Raw genomic sequence first — 19537 nt, 5'->3', positions numbered from 1 at the left:
ATAGATGAGAATTGAGCGAGAGAGTGGGGGGGGGAGGGGTTTGGGAGTGAAAGTGTGGGGTTTGATTATGTAATTATTCCATTCTAATGAATACAAACAGACAGGCTCTAATCTTAATGCCTCATCATGCAGAGTGGTCTGGATGGCTGACTCACAGAAGATTCCCAGCAGTGATCACCAAACACACACAGGAATGTCCAACAAACATGTCGCGAGCACGCACGCACGCACGCACGCACGCACGCACGCACGCACGCACGCACGCACGCACGCACGCACGCACGCACACACAAATTATGCATCACTTTCTACTAGTTTCTACTGTGGGAGTACAGACTAAATATGTGCGTTTGTGTGAACAGTGTGGTGTATGGTTAGTATTTGGATGCGTTTGTCAGATCGCCAAGTACAACAAGTCCCCACGAGAACCACACAATCTACACATGGTGTCTGACTGTCTTTGCGAATTTTCTAAACGGGAGGCATGAAAATGATTTCCCCGTGCGGCACCAACAGCTATTAGCGCAAACCCTGCAGCAAACTACTACAAGCTGTGTCAAATTGACTTCACATCATGCAACGCATCACGGTGATGCACAAAATGTACCCAAGAAAATTGAGGTGAAGGCATAACATGCTCAAAGGGAGACGGTTCTCTTGAGGTTGAGGAACAATGGAATGACACATGGGTCAGCCTAGGACTAGACTATTCTGTTTGACGTAATGACACATGGGTCAGCCTAGGACTAGACTATTCTGTTTGACGTCATGGTTTTGCCTGCAGAGTAAACAGTCAAAGTGCATTTGGTTAAATATTTACACGGCCTACACTACATTATGTAGCACCGTAAGTCTAGCCAGTTTCAAGTATGATTGACACTTTCTGAAGGATTGCACATTCCAGTGGATCAATAAAATAAGATAAACCTATATTAAACACATTTTGTGCCCAAAACGTCCACAGGCATCCTAGGAATTACCGCATGTAGTACGATTCAAGAGTTAACCCATTTAGGGCTGAGGCAGATAAAAAAAAAAGGCTTCTAACTCGTAACATTTTTCTGAAAAACGTATGCTTAGATGTCAAGGACCCCCAGAATTATCTGTATTTGGCGGCGGATGCCAATCTGAAAATATGTAGTTCCAGGGACCCCCCAGAAGCAACGATTCGAGTTAAAAACGTTCGCTCTGAAAGAATATACATTCAAAGATTTGCACCACATTTTCAAGATTTTACAAAAATAGCAGATCTACAAGCTCGTAGCACTCGGTGCCGCGCTATGAGCTTGTAGATCTGCTATTTTTCAATAGCTAAAGTACAACATAATGCTTAAGACACCAAAGGGGGTTCCCATCCTGAATCGGTTAAGATGAAATAAAATCAAAATGAAATAAAATGTACTTGTGTTCCGAGTAGGAAATCTTCACTGGGTGTCTGAATGACTTATGTACAGTGTATGTACATCTTTCAGCAATTAATATATGAATCGATATGTACAAACTATCAACAGCTAGTGACCGAGCAAAAATATATCTCTTCTACTTATCGGGCCATATTATGATCCTGATCATACAACAAAACCGTTCATACTTCCTCTTCATCTTAGTTCCGAGTTAATGATTGACCACTCGACACAGCCACCATATCCAGCAACTTGCAATGGGCTACTACTTCACAAACGTCAAAGTCCACCATCACAACACCAGAGGGAACTCCACAGATCACGTTCAACCCAGATTTGGCACGAACAAGGGTTTCAATTCGTTCTCCTGCTGTGCCACCAAAATGTGGAATGCCCTACCCAACAGCCGTGAAGAGGTGCGAATCCCTAGTACTCTCTTTCAAAACGACCCTAAAGAATTCGAAACTGGCCCCAGTAAAAAGTCAACCTGGTTTCATCCTTTTAGCAGACCTTGTATTGTACTGCACTTCCCTCTGCCTGTCCATAGGCCTGTCACAAACTCACAATTACTTATTTCTGTGCTATCTACGATTATAATCGTACCCCCTAGGCTAGGGTACGGCATCAGCCATCTACGAACATGTTCGTACCCCCCCCCCCCCCCCCTGTATAATCCATATATGAAAGCGGTGAACATGAACCTTGGTTGAAAAAAACAAAGTTGTCCTTTAAGTAATCCATCCACCTCAACTGCCCTTCATACCTGAAACAGTCCCTGAAACCATTCACATCCCCATACCCACTTAGACACACACAACATCCCTATCTCACGGTTCCCAACAGAATATTTTCGGTATCTGGACGCAGGTCATTCCACTACAAAGCTCGATCTGACTGGAACAACCTTCCACTTTCACTCAGATCAACTACCTCTCTAGGCCGCTTCAGGACTTCCCTATATTCACATCTCCAAACAACCTGTTCATGCTTCTAATACTACTTACTCACATGTTTACTTCTTCGACACAGGTTATAGTACTGTTTTTCTCTATTTCCATATATAAACGAGTTGGGGGTCAGGGGTGGGGTGGGAGAAGGGGAGCAAGCTAACTGTACCTGTATGTGTATGTCCTGTGTATTTGTACTGTGTGTTATGTTGCACCAATGTGTCTTTAGTACTGTGTACTTGCACTGCTGTAATGTTGTATTTTTTATGTATAGGACCCCCTCTAAAACGAGATGCGACATCTCAAGGGGCCATCCTCTCAATAAAGTTCAAAGTAAATGTACTTAGTTTCTTAGTTTACACCACTGCTTGCTACTGAGATTTCTGAGTCCACAGCCGTTTTATATTGAAGGAAGGAAGAAGGAAGAAAGAACAAACAAACAGAAGCCTTGAGGGGAAGGGGACGCAGGTTATCTCCAATTCCAGAGTCATGCTCCACAAGTCAAGGCTCGGGGCAGCACAGGTTTTGCATGACTGTGCCTTTTATTTTGGCCAAGCAATGCAGGGGAACATTCTTCTGGCTCTCAGGAACAATCTACAACCAAACTCCTTAATAGCCATAACTAAGGAGCACTGACCTAGATACATGACCCAGGGCACTGAATGTACTGTACCAAGATCAAGACAATAGCAAACCTCCCAAAGTCTGAATATGAAACAGTGCTGACAGATGGCATGCTTTATTTACGCTGATAAAAAAGAAACTAACACAGTATTTGCTATAGCATGACGCTCGTCCTTCTCAAGCGTCATGGTGGAACGATACTTTGGTTTGCGCACCTTGCCACATTTACAATGTTAACAGTTTGACGGCCGCCAATTGTTTAATCCAGGGTTCCACCGCGTGCAATACGACATTCCTGCCATTTGTTTAATGCGTTTAATTCGCTGTTTTAAAATAATTAAAAAGAAACAACAGATTTGTCCCAGACCTGGTGACGAGGCCGTCGCGTTATGATGACGAAACCGGAAATCAAGTCAGCCTCTGGGCTGCTAGAGCTTCTGGGAAATTGAGCTCAATGTAAGTGGACGGGGGGTTTGTTTGGACTACAATGCCTCATAGAGGCGGATCCTGTACCGCATTTTTTTCGTTGAAAGCTGCAAATACTTCAGCGTATGCTCTAAAAGGTAATAAAACAATCTCGGCAGCTTAGAATATTTGATTAAATAGCGGGTAACGCGTGTTTCGCAGTAGAACTGTTAACATTGACATAAACTTTCAGATGTCAAATATAAAGTGCTCATCTCCGGGGGCCACGGATGTTAGAATTTTGCACGGGTGGGTTATTAGCACCCGTGCATTCCGTATTCTTCAATAAAAACTAAGTAAAGCTGTCAAAATAACTGAGTTAACAGAGATAATTAAAATTTGAAATTAATCCATGCTTGGATGACCCGCCCCATACGTACATCCCATAATCCCATTGACTCTCCACTAACTACAAGTCGGTTATTGCTGCCATAAAAGGCTGCACAATGTACACAGGCAGCGGCTCAAATCACATAGCACGACAACGGGGTGAGAGACACAGACACCATCCTGCCACACTGGATTTGTTATAAAGAATAAAACATACATACATACATACGTATGTTAAATGTATGTATCCGCCTTCTGACTTTCTTTCCTTTCCCACAACAATATACAGAAAAACATGGCATATTTTGGACATAGTTCGAATGGTGATTAATCCATTTTTAAGATGTGATTAATCTGACAGTCATGTGTCATGTGCTAATGATGCATTGGCAAATGTTATCATAAACAACTGGATAGCGCTTGATAGCGTTGATAAAGAATTCCTACTGTAGCCTTAACATAATCGGAAGGAAAGCGTGCGTGAGTGTGCGTGTGTGTGTGTGGAGGGGGGGGGGGCTGCATTAGAGGAACAGTACAACACTGTGTGTGTCCCCCATCAGCACCATGTCTCACTGTGAGTGATCCGGTGATCTGATCCCTCAAGGCAGGGAAATGGATGGCCATTCACCTCGTTAGGGTCCACCTTAACAAGGGCTGACGTTTACCCCCCCCGACATTCCCGACCAACATGAACAAAACCATGTGCCACGGCCCATTACGTGGCCGCTGGGTGTTTTATGACGTGCTGAGAGACCCCGACGACGTGCCCCTCGCGGAAAGGGGCCTACCTGCTAACTACTGTACGACGCCGTGGCGCGCAACCAGACAAACACTGCTTCCACATTCTTTCCCTTCTTCTTCTTCCCCGTCTGGAATTCCCCCAACTTTCACAGAGGGACTATTGGGACTTTTTTCTTTTTTTTAAGGCATTAAGTCACCCCATGAAACTGTTCCACTGGCTCTTGTAAACAATCTGGGGACAAGTCCAATAAGTCAACCAAACAAAAATGCTCTTGGGAAATGGGAAGTATTGTGTTGCTCCTGCCCTTTGGGAAGCCACATTTTATAAAACGCACTTGTTTCAATTAAACAGAGTTTAACATTCCTGCAGTTTAACCAATAAGTAAAGTCTAAATAGCTATTTGCTTACCTAAGTCTGTGATAAAATCCCTGTGGTATTTGCTCTGATGATGTGACCTTCTTTGGGAGAAGGTTTTAAGAGCAAATGAAACAGGCTCCACCCAATGCCAATTTTCCTTCCACAATCCTTTCTAGTCTACAGATGTGAATTAACGACATCAAAGTCAGTCTAGTGTGGCTCGAGCCAGCAAGTGTTTGCTTTACATCGATGTCATTAGGCCTGCTACCATAACCGAAATACAAGCTCCATTATTTATCTCAAGGTCTACGAGCATATAGATCTGCTATTTTCGGGATAGGGACACTAGGGTTCATGTGGTTAAAGGAGCATTCAGTGATTTGGGAAAAACCCTGGTCCGCCCTGGTAACAAGATGTGCACATGCAAACGCTCTACAGTGGGGGAAGTACAACAGACCAACAGCACATGCACCAAGGCCCGTCCCACTCAATCATGATTGGAGGAAGGCCCCTCTCATCCTGATTGGATGAAAGCTTTGCCACCCAAAGCTCAAACCGAAACTAGGGTTTTTTGACTCCAGGGGCTCACTGGGGACAGGGAGGAACTCCTTATATGGTCAGCACACTTTATAGTAGGGAGGATTATCCAAAAAATAAGAAAAAATAAGTGATATTTGAATTAAGTGAAATCACTGAATATACCTTTAAGTGGATCGTGTTGTGAAAAGGGCACTGGCTAGGCAGGGAAATTTACAGAAGTGAGAAGTCCCCTGATACCGAATTAATTTCACACAAGGCCATGGCTGCGAGTCTAGCTTGTACAGGGACTGTTTTGAAAGCTGGTGGTGATGAAAACATACATTTTGTGAAAGGCTACTTTATCAAAACTCTGTCAAAACCCATACATTCTCCACAGGGCTCTGAGGAGGCCAGAGGGGGAAGTATTGTAGTTCAATTGCATACCACAGTCGCTCCATCTGCTACTTTGCCATTCAGTCACAGTATGTTACAACACAGTCTACATTCAGTTCTACAACATAAAGTGATTCCACAGAGCATTTAGGTACAAATACCACAAGGTTATCTGAAATTGAAAGCACCCTGCAATGAATGTTGCAGTCAGAACATGATCGTTCTTCTCATTATTCAGAGGTAGTTTAAACTTTAAAACATCTTAGACATTATTTTTTTAAAGAAAGAAAGTGGTGCATAGAGCCTTCAATCAAAGTTTGCATATATATTTAATGTGGTTGCATTCACACCTGCAGTGATCCGCACTCGGGTGCGCTTTGAAGCAAAGCGAAACCCCAGTGTTTTTTTGGATTGAATTAAAATGCGTTTGTTTGATCCGCACCAGAATTCGAATGAGCCTTCACACCTGCAAAAACGAAGCAGCACTTTCCGACAATACGCATTACGCAGCAGGATTCGTTTTAATCGCAGGAAAGCATCCTGGTGTGAATGCGACATAAGTGTATGACCGTAGACATGCCGTTTACATTTCTGTCTAATGAAGTATTGAATCAATCAGTCATACCGCAAAGCGTCTATGGTGTAGTAGGTGGTGTGCCTCAGTCTTCCCCCTCCTAGCTGTGCCTGTGCTTGGCTCCCACAGTGTCAGTTCGTATGCCATCATCAGGTGCCTGTCTGACCTCGTGTCTGACCATGTCAGTCTGTGACTGCGGGAGGCCTCCCTCCGCAGAAGCCTCCCAAAGTTCACTTTCTGTAACCTTCCTGTTCTACCCCAGATTTGAACCCAGCGGGTCTCCTACGCAAGTGCTGACTTTTCTTTACTTTTGTTTTGTTTTTTTACCACTGAGCTAATAGAATAGAGCCTGCCTGCTTGCTCATGGGAAAATACATCATTTGGGGAAAATCTTTCTTCCATTTCTTAGCACATTACAGATCTTTCAACCACCAGGGCTACCAAACATTATAGAGATAACTGAGGCTGTTCTGTTTGGTCCAGAAAAAAAATACTTTTGTAAATAGTTGATGCATTTTAATGTTTTTCTTTTCCAATATCCTAAAAAACGGGGTCATATTATATGCGTGGACTAGACTATTTGACATTCAATGTTCTTTTTCCACTGAGTCTTGAAAAATGTGAGGTCGTCTTATAATCGGAGTCGTCTTATATTCGGCACAATACGGTAAGTTTTACTCTTATGTACCTGTACACAAGATGTAACAATAAAGTACAACCTTGAACCTGGAACTGGAAATTTGAAATACTAACTCAAGCAAAGTACGAATACCTTTACACCAGCGGTCCTCAACATAAAACAAAGATCACGCTGCTCCTCTGGCCGAGTGTCAGACCACGACCTCATAACTCACAGAGAGCTGTCCCCAAACACAATGAGAAGCATAAATGAGGTCTGGACCTCATAACTCAGAGGGCCGTCCCCCAAACACAATGAGAAGCATAAATGAGGTCTGGACCTCATAACTCACAGAGGGCCGTCCCCCAAACACAATGAGAAGCATAAGTGAGGTCTGGAACAGGACGCGTTCAATGGGAAACGTGGAACGGACGCAACCGCACATGTCTTGGGTGGGGTGACATACGGTCAAAGAGACCACAGACACACTGTGTGTCTGAGAAAAAAACGGTTAACTGTTAAGTAATTACCCAACAACTAGTTGTACTCAAAACCCATCCCTAAGTAATCACTGTGACAGGCTGGGACGTGTGGAGGCGGGAGTGCTTGTTTTGGTTCACGTGACAACCTGTTCTGTCCACCACAACTTGCCATAGTTGCCATCTTGGACTGCGTGACTCTTTAACACGCGAGGCCATCGGCTTCTCACCACGGACAATCGGGCACCTTGCAACTCTCATGGCCTCGTTGGCAGTCCTCGTTTTCAACCAATTTGAAAATTCATGTATATTGTAAAATGATGCACATACTGTACATACGCAGGATGTTGAGTGGAACAAAAAATGAACGCTTCTCAAAACAACCGGTTGGAAATCACTTGGACCAGTGGTTCCCAAGCTTTTCAACCCGTGACCCAAAACAGAAATTCAATATTCGCCAGGGACCCTCACCCAAACTATAGAGAAAATAGCAGATCTCCTTCGCCTTCTAGATCGGCTATTTTCACGACTTCTTATTTGTTCTAACTCATGGAATTTCTTAAAAAGTTTAGCTTTTTTGGGAATGTATTTTTAAAATGTTTTGAAATAATAATAATGAAAATCCAAATGTAGGAAACAAAAACTAAGGCGACCCACAAACGGGTCCCGACCCACTGTTTGGGAAACAGTCGTCTTTCGAGACAGACTGTTGACTCACGTCAAATTCAAGGAAAAGAGGGCGCCGTTTTTCCTTTATTTTTTGACGATGGGTTCTCAGATTGGGGAAACAGTGACTTAGACACATCCGAGGGAGTGAGAGGGAGGAAGAAAGGAAGAAAGGAGACACCTTGGTGGAATGTGGGAGGCGGCACTGATTGGACGCTACGCAGACCCGAGTGTTTGCTCCAGTTAAGTATGTATGAAGCTATTATCAGCCATTATTGCCCCAACAGTCAGAAAGAAGATTGGGTTCCCCCGTTTGCTCTGCAATGCCACTCAACTCAACAGCTATTGTGCTGTGCAGAGCACGCGGGAAGATAATCCCAGTGTACCTATTCACTCAGAGCAGAAAAGGAACTTCTGTGAGGACTTTTCATTCGTATAATAATAGGGTAGGATACAGATATATACAGTATGTGGAAAAAGGTATACTTTCTTAGTGCGAAGATAATAGCCGGGGGACCGGACAGACACGCACTCATCTCCATATTTGGGCAAAATTTCCAGATTTGGGAGGGACACATACATAAGTACAAACGGACATACACTCTTCGATAAAGCCCCAGCCTTCTCTGTTTAGAAATGTTTGGAAAGCTCGAGCCTGTTGTAAAAAGCTAATAATCATACAGACACAAACTGACATCCACCAGAGAGTGGCCCGTCAGAATGCACTGAGGCGAGTAGTAGTAGTGCTAGATTGGATGGGCTGGAGGGAGGGAGGGGAGCACTTGTTTTGTTTCACGCTCAACTGAATAAAGAATCCTTTTACGTGCATGATGTTTTATGGCACCGGAAAACACGGCGGACTTCGACGAGAGTGTCGTCCAAGTTGGCAAGCCACGGTGCATAGTTAGGTCATCAACCGTTCTGAGATTGCACAAACAGGGCATGATGCACATACAGGGCATGTATATCAATATAATATACATTAGAGATCCATTTACAGTAGAGAGGCTTCCAGGGCTTTGCAAATATATCTGATTTCCAGACATTTACAATGTTGTAGTCCATTATACTTGAACTTAAGTACTGTAAATACAATGTACATACAGTAGGAGAGTCACCTTTTCAAAATGTCTCATTTAAACTAAAGTCATTTCTATATAATTACATAATAGGCAACAAAGTCTTATGCACACCTGTATGCTCTGAGGCGGGTGCGTACTGCGTAGGCAGGGCTCAATGTATTCAGAAAAATGCACATATTAAGTGCACAAAGACCCGCACACCGTCTGCACCTGCAATACAAACTTTATTGGCAACGTTTCGGTCAAAGACCGAAAGACCGTGAGATGCCTGAAGAAGTTAAAACCCCCCCCCAAAAAAAACAGTTTATATAGCATAGTTTGGGGTCCCAGAGATAAAGAATTGTGATGAAATGGCTTAGTGTATCTAGCTAGGTGTATTGAAATGAAACATCACACTTGTGTGAAGTGAGGGGTGCCTGGTAAATGTTTGTTTAAAGTGCTTTAAACAAACATTAAAAGTCCAGACTTAGATGCCACTCTGTTGGTTAAAAGTGCTCTAAACAAACATTTAAAGTACATAGACGTGGCTGCCATTATGACGCAATTCCGAAAGCCAGACGTTGGAGGGGATCAAAAAGCTTGAGAAATCACTGCTGTAGCATGACTGACGATCTTCACATGATTACAAATTAAGAAACTGAAATGTCTCTTTGTAGGTTAAAGATAGGAAAACTGCTTTGACGTCACCGCAGCATTCCAAATCAACTCAATTTCTAACACAATCAGCTTGTCTATGGGCAGGATCAAACATATCTGGCAGTGCACAGACAGCACAAAGTGCTGAAACCTAGCATTACTAGTCTGGCTTGTGCCAAGTTCTAAAGCTCTGCCTCTGTCACGACCACCAGCTAATAGCAGGATGCAGAGTGCCAAACTGAGACAGTTGTAATGTCCTACTGTCCTAATGGGAACACGACAGTAATGTTGCTCTGGGTGGGTAGCAGCTAATCAAAGGGAATTGGTGAGTGCATTATAGTGAGTCTTTGAAGCCGAACACCATTTCATGCCAAGTTGCCAACATGTATCTTTTCTCAAAACGCACGCAAGCAAGGTGTGTGGTATAGCAGCACATAGATGTTGGTAATACTGTGTCTCTAATGGTGATCCTCTAAAAAACAAAGTAAAATAAATAAACAAACAGCCACCACAGATATCATGGGCATGGCAGCATTCGTGCATTGATCAAAGTAAAATCCTGGATTTGATAGTGCTCGTAGGACATTAAATAATTCAGTAATGATAATCCCAGTTTCCTTCCCTCTCTCGACTCACACCACAAGTTTTCATTTCTAAAAGCACACTTCCTGAAGACAAACTGCTGCAGACAGTTTTATGATTTCTGACATAATTATTATATTGATCACTGTGGTCTTCTGTGTGTGCGTGTGCGTTCATCAGTAAAAATGAACAGGTCTTGGGTGGATGGTGACTCACCTCAGTGGATGGCAAGCTGACAACACCTGTTGATCGGCGCTTCTCCCTCAACTTTCTCTTCTCGATCTGGCCCTTGCCCTTCCTGGCGCTGGGACCACCAGCGTTCTTCTTCTCCTTGCCTTTGCTGGGCGATGTGCTCTCCTTGTCGCTGTCATTCGTGCAGACAGGAGGAGCAGGAGTGCTAGTGCAGGCGTCCTGGGGAGCAGAAGGAGCCACTTTGTCCACCTGTTGTTGTTGCTGCTGTGGTGGTGGTGTTTGCTGCTGTGGTGGTGGTGTTTTCTTCAGGTTAGCTCCAGCACCCGCAGCCTCCTGTTGGTCCTTGAGCCCGGCCCTGGCTGCGGGGACAGGGTGGTGGTGGTGGGCCTCTTCCTCGGGTCTCTTCAGGGCCGTGGAGGAGGCTGAGCGGGTTATGGGGGGCAAGGAGGAGGAGGACGACATGCAATTAACCGCTGGAGGACCACCGGGAGGACCCCCGTTGTTGTTGTTATTGTTGCTGAGCTCCGCGCTGCTGCGTGCTGCTGCTGCTTCAATGGTTTTGTTGGCGTTGTTCGTCCCCCCGTGGGACACTCCTCCACCACCACTACCGGCGACGTTACCTGTGCACGCGCCGGTGGCCGCGGCTATGTCCCCGAGCATTTTGGCCCTCATTTTCTCCCGTTTAGCCTTCCACTCCTCCAAAAAGTCCGTCGTTGCGTTCGACTTAAATCCAGTTGCCATGATATTCCCCCCCTTTCCTGTCCTGTCCCGTCAGTGAGTCCCTCTCTCTCTATGCTACTATTCAACAGGCACGCACAAGTTTGTTAGGAGGGGGAAAAAAGAAAGGGAAAAAAGAGTGGGGGACGCGCTTCTGTTCTTGATGGCGATGTTGAACTTTATCCACTGACAACGTGTTGTCTTGTCGACCAAATAATGAGCCCACATCACATTCCTTAAAGTGGTTAATCCTTCCGAAGCTACGGACACAGGTAGAAAGAAATAGTCAGACAATCCCTTAAAACGTAAACTTTATCAAGACACTTTCAAACGGCGCATTTTAGTTACTATAGTTACTTTAGCGCTTTGACAGTATAGCGCGATCATTAACTTGGGTTTTGTTGTCGTTTAGCAAAGTTTTTTGCAAACGTCACTCAATAGACTTTGTCCTGGCTTCTTTGCAATTGAATTTGTTGTTTATTGTTGTAATTTGCAATTTGCTTCAAAGTATACAGGAGTCATCTGTGTGTGTGTGTGTGTGTGTGTGTGTGTCTCGACTCACCAATAGTTGTCAGTGTCTCAGGTGTGTGTGTGTGTGTGTGTGTGTGACCACAGACAGTCCGCTGTGACCGAGTCGTGCTGCTCTGACTGGCGCACACACACACACTTCAACTTACTGGGAAGTAGAAGTGCACTCTGTCCCTCGGCACGCGGGCTCCCTCCTCCGAGCATGTACGAGTACTTCCGAATTAAACCGAGATTGGAAAGCAGGCAAGGTGGAAAAAGTAATAAGCACATTTACTCAAGTTAAGTAGGCCTACTGTACTTGTAACTTTAGTACAATTTTGAGGCATTTGTTTGTAGGCCTACTTTACTGGAGCATTTGATTTCCAATTTCCAATGCTTTTCTACTCCAACTGACTCCGAAATTAGTTTTCTTCGACATGGCTGGCATCTCCTTTAGAGATAGGGTGAGACGTTCAGTCACACGAGAGAGAGAGTAGAGTCGCTGCTTCTTCGCCTGGAAAGGAGCCAACTTAGGTAGTTCGGGACCCGGGGCAGACCAAGGCGCAGTCGGAGGAAACCAAGGCCCCAGTGAGGCTCTTCAACGTTGAAGCACTGGGCCCTAGTGGTAAGAGGAGGGACTGCAGGCGTACCCGGGGATTCATGACCGGGAAACCCCGTGCAGCTGGGCTTTAACATTGAGCGCTCGGTTGCACTTCCGCATTTGACCACCAAAATGTGGTGGTCCCCACCACCACCACCACCACCACCCTGTCCACCACCCAGCTAACCTGAAGAAAACACCACCACAGCAGCAACAACAACAGGTGCACAAAGTGGCTCCTTCTGCTTCCCAGGACGCCTGCACTAGCACTCCTGCTCCTCCTGTCTGCACGAATGACAGCGACAAGGAGAGCCCATCGCCCAGCAAAGGCAAGGAGAAGAAGAACTCTGGTGGTCCCAGCGCCAGGAAGGGCAAGGGCCAGATCGAGAAGAGAAAGTTGAGGGAGAAGCACCGATCAACAGGTGGAGCTTCGCGCCGGTTCAGTCTCTATCCTTCTTTATACTCTATTGAGGAAACACATCGACTCTATAGTTGATAGAAAAAGTGCCCCTCGGGGCGCAGGTCTCCACCAGGGCAGGTCAGGTCGTGGCCTCCTGTTGGCGCTATAATAAGCCAATGTGAAAAGGGTGCCATTTCTTCTTATGCCTTGGATGGCAATTGGATGATTTGAGGCATTTTGTTCCAAAAATGTGTTTTGCAAAAATCCACCTGTTGGTGGCGCTATAACAGGCCAATGTGAAAAGGGTGGGATACAGTATCTTCCTCAGCCTAGTAGGAAAGTCTGTGAAAGATTTCACGTAAATTGCACGCTGCGTTCATGATTTGAGGCTTTTTGTTCAAAACAGGCCAATCCTGCAAATTTTAAAAGCCAATCAGGATGGAATATGAAATATTCTAATTGAGCACATGACAATAGAGATACTGTGTAACGATTTGCAGGATTTTTGCGGGACAAAATATGGAGGAGTAATATAAAAAAAATGTATTTAACAAAAGTCGGCCTCCTGGTGGCGCTATAACAGGCCAGAGGTTGGCATCTAGGGAGTGTGTGTGCAAAGTTTGGCATCGACCGGGTTAACAGTGCCGGAGATTAGCTGGTAACAGACAGACGGACACACGGACGGACGGACGGACGGACACACGGACGGAGTGCAACACATACTCTCTCCCCATGCCTTCAGCCTGGTGGAGACAATTATGTGAAGGTAGGTTGAAAAGTGGTGAAGCGGTCCTTTAAGTAGGCTAAATAAGTTAAGAACGTGAGTTCTTTTTCCACCACTGGGCAAAGCACACCACACGGGTGTATGAAAGGTGACTCGTCTGGTATTCGTAGGAAACTGTAGAATAGGTGGGTACGAGGTGAGCTTCTTTGCATACTGTACAGTTATTTAATTGTGCCAATGTGCCATCGTCATCCACTTTTATTCTATAGTGTCTTATGGCAACATTGGTTGGGTTTCTCTCAGCATTCCCTATTTCCCTTCATGATTGGTTGTTGATTGAGCTAGCTGGTCTCCCACGCATATCCCACAGACTGTCATGACTCCCCCCAGAGACTCCAATCATACCACTGTTTTCTGCGAGACTGACATATTTGTTATTTTATTTTAAATAGATACTGACTGTATGTATTAACTGAAAGTCTCTGCCAGTCTTGTCCATGGCCACTACATTACACTGTGTAGTCTATAGTAACTCTAGTCTATTATCATACAGATTAGCCAGGGATCCAGGAGGGTATTCGTGGTGTGGGCTGGTAGGCTGCTCTACAATTATTGTGTAGACCACTGTAAAGTATTTGGAAAATAAGTAGGCCTACATAGAGTAGAGGAGTAGAAGTAAAAAGGGGGGTTTATGTTGAACTGATAACGGAGTCAAATTGCAGTACCAGAGGTCACTCTTTAGTGTGTGTGTGTGTGTGTGTGTGTGTGTGTGTGTGTGTGTGTGTGTGTGTGTGTGTGTGTGTGTGTGTGTGTGTGTGTGTGTGTGTGTGTGTGTGTGTGTGTGTGTGTGTGTGTCGAGGGGGGGGGGGGGGTCTTTGGGCAGGTGTTCACTCCCAGGCATAGGGCTATTATCTCAGCATGTACCATCCCTGCCCAAGATAATGAGAAAACGTAGGGTAGAGACAGGGAGTGAGGCGCCTTTCCTAAAAATAACTCCTGATCTATGGACTGAGGTCACACTGCTACATATTTAGCATATTTCAGTCTGCCTCTGGAAAGAAAGAAGAAAAAAAAAACATACAAGGGGGCACAAAGGTTGTCGCTGAGTTTTTCCCTCCATGCCGACAAACTCTGTACTTCTTTTGCATACGCAGTGTTGATTTTGGCAGCAAATTTGGATTTTAGTTTTAGTCATATACTGTAGTCTTTGGAATAAAACTTAATTTAGTTTGTCACATTTTAGTCACCTGGAATGTTTTAGTGTTAGTCTAGTAGTTTTAGTCGTAATGAAGTGTAATATGCTTGTCTTTTACTTATAGGCCTACTGAATGTCTTGTCCACTAGTCCCCTCCCTAACATTTTAGTTATAATTTGTTGACGAAATTGTCAATACTGTATATAGTCTTAGTTAGTGTGGTTGCCTATGGGCAACCATACTATTGTTCCCCTTACCTTTTATTAGTGTGGTTGCCTATGGGCAACCATACTATTGTTCCCCTTACCTTTTATTTTTCTTTCTGTATAAACTTTATTTTGATGTGCTACTCCTCCCACAGTTTTTGCCGCACTGACTTGAGCCATATGTCAAAACGACCGGCTTCATCGGGAATGGTGTGCTTGCTCGTTTCTAAGAGAAATGTTGTATAGTTTAATTGATATTAATTAATTAGTGGATTAAATTTCCCCATTGACATGAATGGGAAAATGCAAAAACTCACATTCAAGTATTTTTTCCTCTGAGACCGTATGGGCTACAGTTACAACACTTGGGGGGAAGGTTCATAATAATTACTAAAATTAATAACCGTATAAGTATATTGATCGGCCTCATGGTGGCGCTATAACAGCCCACTTTACGTTTTGGCGTATAACTCTTGAACCGTAGGTCGTAAAATCAAAATTATTTTTTTCCTGGATTCCTTGGGTCATGATGCATCTCCCCATATAGGCCACGCCCATTTGCGTCTAGATAGATTTTCCGCCATTTTGAATTTTGTTCAAAACCCACTTTTGGATCCTCCACCTACAGATTTTGTCCAAATCTCACAAAAATCGGTACACATGATCTCCGGACCTATCCGATTAAAACAGCACAGTCAGAATTTTGATCTTCTGTATCGTTCGTCCGTAATCGTCTTCCGAAGTTAGTGGGAGGGGCCTATTTTCCAAAAAATGCCACAATTCACGCACGGAATGTCCGATCCATCCCAAATCCAAATCACATGTCGAGGGTGGCTTAATCAACGCAGAGCCAAAAGCAATTCCATTTTCATCCATAGGGGGCGCTACAATTGCAAAAACAATTACCCGTTTATTGCAAAAACATGATTTCAGGGGGGGAAAAACACTCTGAATTACTTACACATGATCACAAGGGTTACTTGACGTTGTCATTGGCTAGCAAAATTACTGGGAGGGGCCTATATCAGCGAGTGAGGCAACCACACTTTGCAATTTCCCAGAATTGCTTCTTTCTAGTTAGTATGGTTGCCTATGGCGACCATACTATTGTTCCCCTACTTTGGAATACTTTGTATCGCTACTCCTCCCACAGTTTTTTCCACACGCACTCGAGCCATATGTCAAATCGACCGGCTTCATCGGGAATCGTGTGCTTGCTCATTGCTAAGAGATCCGTTGTATAGTTTAATTGATATTAATTAATTAGTTCTCCATTGACTTATAATGGGAAGATCGAAGACTAATTACGGCTCCAATTTAAGTATTTTTCCCCTTGGAGACCATAAGCACCATATTTACAAGACTTAGGCTGGAGGTTCATAATAATTATGAAAATAAATTGAAAAGGAATTACATCGCTCAGCCTCATGGTGGCGCTATAACAGCCCACTTCACGTTTTTCCCTATAACTCTGGAACCGTAAGTCGTAAAATCAAAATTTCCTTTTCTAATGGATTCCTTGGATCATGACGGATCTCCCCGCATAGGCCACGCCCATTTCCGTCTAGAACGAAATCGCACCAAATTTGCATTTTCTTCAAAACACACTTTTTGCTCCACCTCCAACAGATTTTGTCCAAATCTCACACAAATTGGTACACAACATCTCTGGTGCTATCCGATTACTTAAACACTGGCAGAATTTTGATAGTCCATACCGTTCGGCCATAATCGGCTTCCGAAGTTAGTAGGAGGGGCCTATTTTACAAAAAATGCCACAAATAATAAACGGAACGTTCAATCCACACGGAATTTTAATCACATATCGAGAGTGGTTCAATCAATGTAGCGCCAAAAGCAATTCCATTTTCACCCATAGGGGGCGCCGCAAATGCCAAAAATGTCACCGTTTGTTGAAAAAACAATTTGTTGGGGGGCTCAATCCCCACCAAAATACTTACACATGATCTCAAAGGTGATGTGACCATTTAATTGACTCGTAAAATTAGTGGGAGGGGCCAATTTTTTTCGAAAAAACTAAAACACTATATGTCACCAAATCAGGATCCGATCAGCGCCAAATTTGAATGGCATGTTGTTTGGCCTTGGCCTCTAACACAACACCTCCTGGCAGACTCCTTGGGTCCCCAACGACGTCGGTGCGACGGGTGCGATGGAGGCAACCATACTTTGCAATTTCCCAGAATTGCTTCTTTCTAGTTAGTGTGGTTGCCTATGGGCAACCATACTATTGTTCCCCTTACCTTTTCTTTATTGTTTATTGTTTTCTTTCTGTATAAACTTTTTTCTGCCGTGCTACTCCTCCCACAGTTTTTGCCGCACACACTCGAGCCATATGTCAAAACGACCGGCTTCATCGGGAATCGTGTGCTATCTCCTTGCTAAGACATCCGTTGTATAGTTTAATTGATATTAATTAATTAGTGAATTAATTTCCCCCATTCACTTGAATGGGAAAATGCCAAAACTCACATTCAACCATTTGTTTCTCTGAGACCTTAAGGGCTGTAGTTACAACATTTGGAAGGGAGGTTCATAATAATTACGAAAATTAATTAACTTATGATTCCATCGGTCGGCCTCATGGTGGCGCGATAACAGCCCACTTTACGTTTTGCATTATAACTCTTGAACGGTAGGTCATAAAAACAAAATTATTTTTCCCCTGGATTCCTTTGGTCATGACGCATCTCCCCATATAGGCCACGCCCATTTGCGTCTAGATAGATTTTCAGCCATTTTGAATTTTGTTCAAAAAACACTTTTGGATCCTCCACTCACAGATTTTGTCCAAATCTCACAAAAATCGGTAGACATGATCTCCAGACCTATCCGATTAAAACAGCACAGTCAGAATTTTGATCTTCCGTATCGTTCATCCGTAATCGTCTTCCGAAGTTAGTGGGAGGGGCCTATTTTACAAAAAATGCCACAATTCACGCACGGAATGTCCGATCCATCCCAAATCTGAATCACATGTCGAGGGTGGCTTAATCAACGCAGAGCCAAAAGCAATTCCATTTTCATCCATAGGGGGCGCTACAATTGCAAAAACAATTACCCGTTTGTTGCAAAAACATGATTTTGGGGGGGAAATCCCCTCCGAATGACTTACGCATGATCACAAGGGTGACTTCACATTGTAATTGGCTGGCAAAATTACTGGGAGGGGCCTATATCAGCGAGTGAGGCAACCACACTTTGCAATTTCCCAGAATTGCTTCTTTCTAGTTGTTTTCTTTCTGTATAAACTTTATTTTGTCGTGCTACTCCTCCCACAGTTTTTGCCGCACACACTCGAGCCATATGTCAAAACGACCGGCTTTATCGGGAATCGTGTGCTATCTCCTTGCTAAGACATCCGTTGTATAGTTTAATTGATATTAATTAATTAGTGAATTAATTTCCCCCATTCACTTGAATGGGAAAATGCCAAAACTCACATTCAACCATTTGTTTCTCTGAGACCTTAAGGGCTGTAGTTACAACATTTGGAGGGGAGGTTCATAATAATTACGAAAATTAATTAACTTATGATTACATCGGTCGGCCTCATGGTGGCGCTATAACAGCCCACTTTACGTTTTGCATTATAACTCTTGAACGGTAGGTCATAAAAACAAAATTATTTTCCCCCTGGATTCCTTTGGTCATGACGCATCTCCCCATATAGGCCACGCCCATTTGCGTCTAGATAGATTTTCAGCCATTTTGCATTTTGTTCAAAACACACTTTTGGATCCTCCACCTACATATTTTGTCCAAATCTCACAAAGAACGGTACACATGATCTCCGGACCTATCCGATGAAAACAGCACAGTCAGAATTTTGATCTTCCGTATCGTTCGGCCGTAATCGTCTTCCGTTGTTAGTGGGAGGGGCCTATTTTACAAAAAATGCCACAATTCATGCACGAAATGTCCGATCCATCCCAAATCTGAATCACATGTCGAGGGTGGCTTAATCAACGCAGAACCAAAAGCAATTCCATTTTCATCCATAGGGGGCGCCACAATTGCAAAAACACTTACCCGTTTGTTGCAAAAACATGATTTTGGGGGGGGAAAACACTCAGAATTACTTACACATGATCACAAGGGTGACTTGACGTTGTCATTGGCTAGCAAAATTACTGGGAGGGGCCTATATTAGCCAGTGAGGCAACCACACTTTGCAATTTCCCAGAATTGCTTCTTTCTAGTTGTGGGCTCGCAACAGCGAGCACACACTAGTTATTGCCAGTTTATATTTATTCTTGCTTTATTCCAATTTCCGCCCTTTTTTCGAATTCCTACTACTTTCACACACTTTATGCTAGAAATTTAGTTCAAACTTCAAACTGTTCAGCTCTTTGCAGTTATGTGTGCTTGCATTTAGATTTTTACAATTGTTTATACTTTTTTAACTTTTTAACTTTTTAACTTTTTTTGACATTCTTTATAATGAGAGTCGATGGGAGAAACGTCCCATTTTTCACAGTTGACTTTTTTGTGCTCTTATTACTCTGTCATACTTTCACTTTGAAACTCCATTCAAACTTTAAAATGTTCATCAA

At 43.7% G+C, this 19537-nt stretch overlaps 1 protein-coding gene across 1 annotated transcript in view; it reads right to left on the bottom strand.

Annotated features, from left to right (window-relative positions):
• The window catches only part of pawr (PRKC, apoptosis, WT1, regulator), an 88525-nt gene extending 76535 nt beyond the window's left edge, over positions 1-11990 (bottom strand). Inside the window, exons 1-2 of the mRNA XM_079493806.1 lie at positions 11890-11990; positions 10635-11587 (exon numbers count right to left, since the gene is read on the bottom strand). Coding sequence (XP_079349932.1) covers positions 10635-11351 — 717 coding nt within the window. The 5' untranslated portion in view covers positions 11352-11587; positions 11890-11990. The remainder of the gene's footprint in view (positions 1-10634; positions 11588-11889) is intronic.
• Between the last annotated feature and the right edge of the window lie 7547 nt (positions 11991-19537).

This window comes from Electrona antarctica (assembly GCF_951216825.1).
Source record: "Electrona antarctica genome assembly, chromosome: 23".
Taxonomy (NCBI): Eukaryota; Metazoa; Chordata; class Actinopteri; order Myctophiformes; family Myctophidae; genus Electrona; species Electrona antarctica.
Note: the sequence above shows the minus strand (reverse complement) of the source record. Positions and strands in the feature narration are given on the sequence as shown.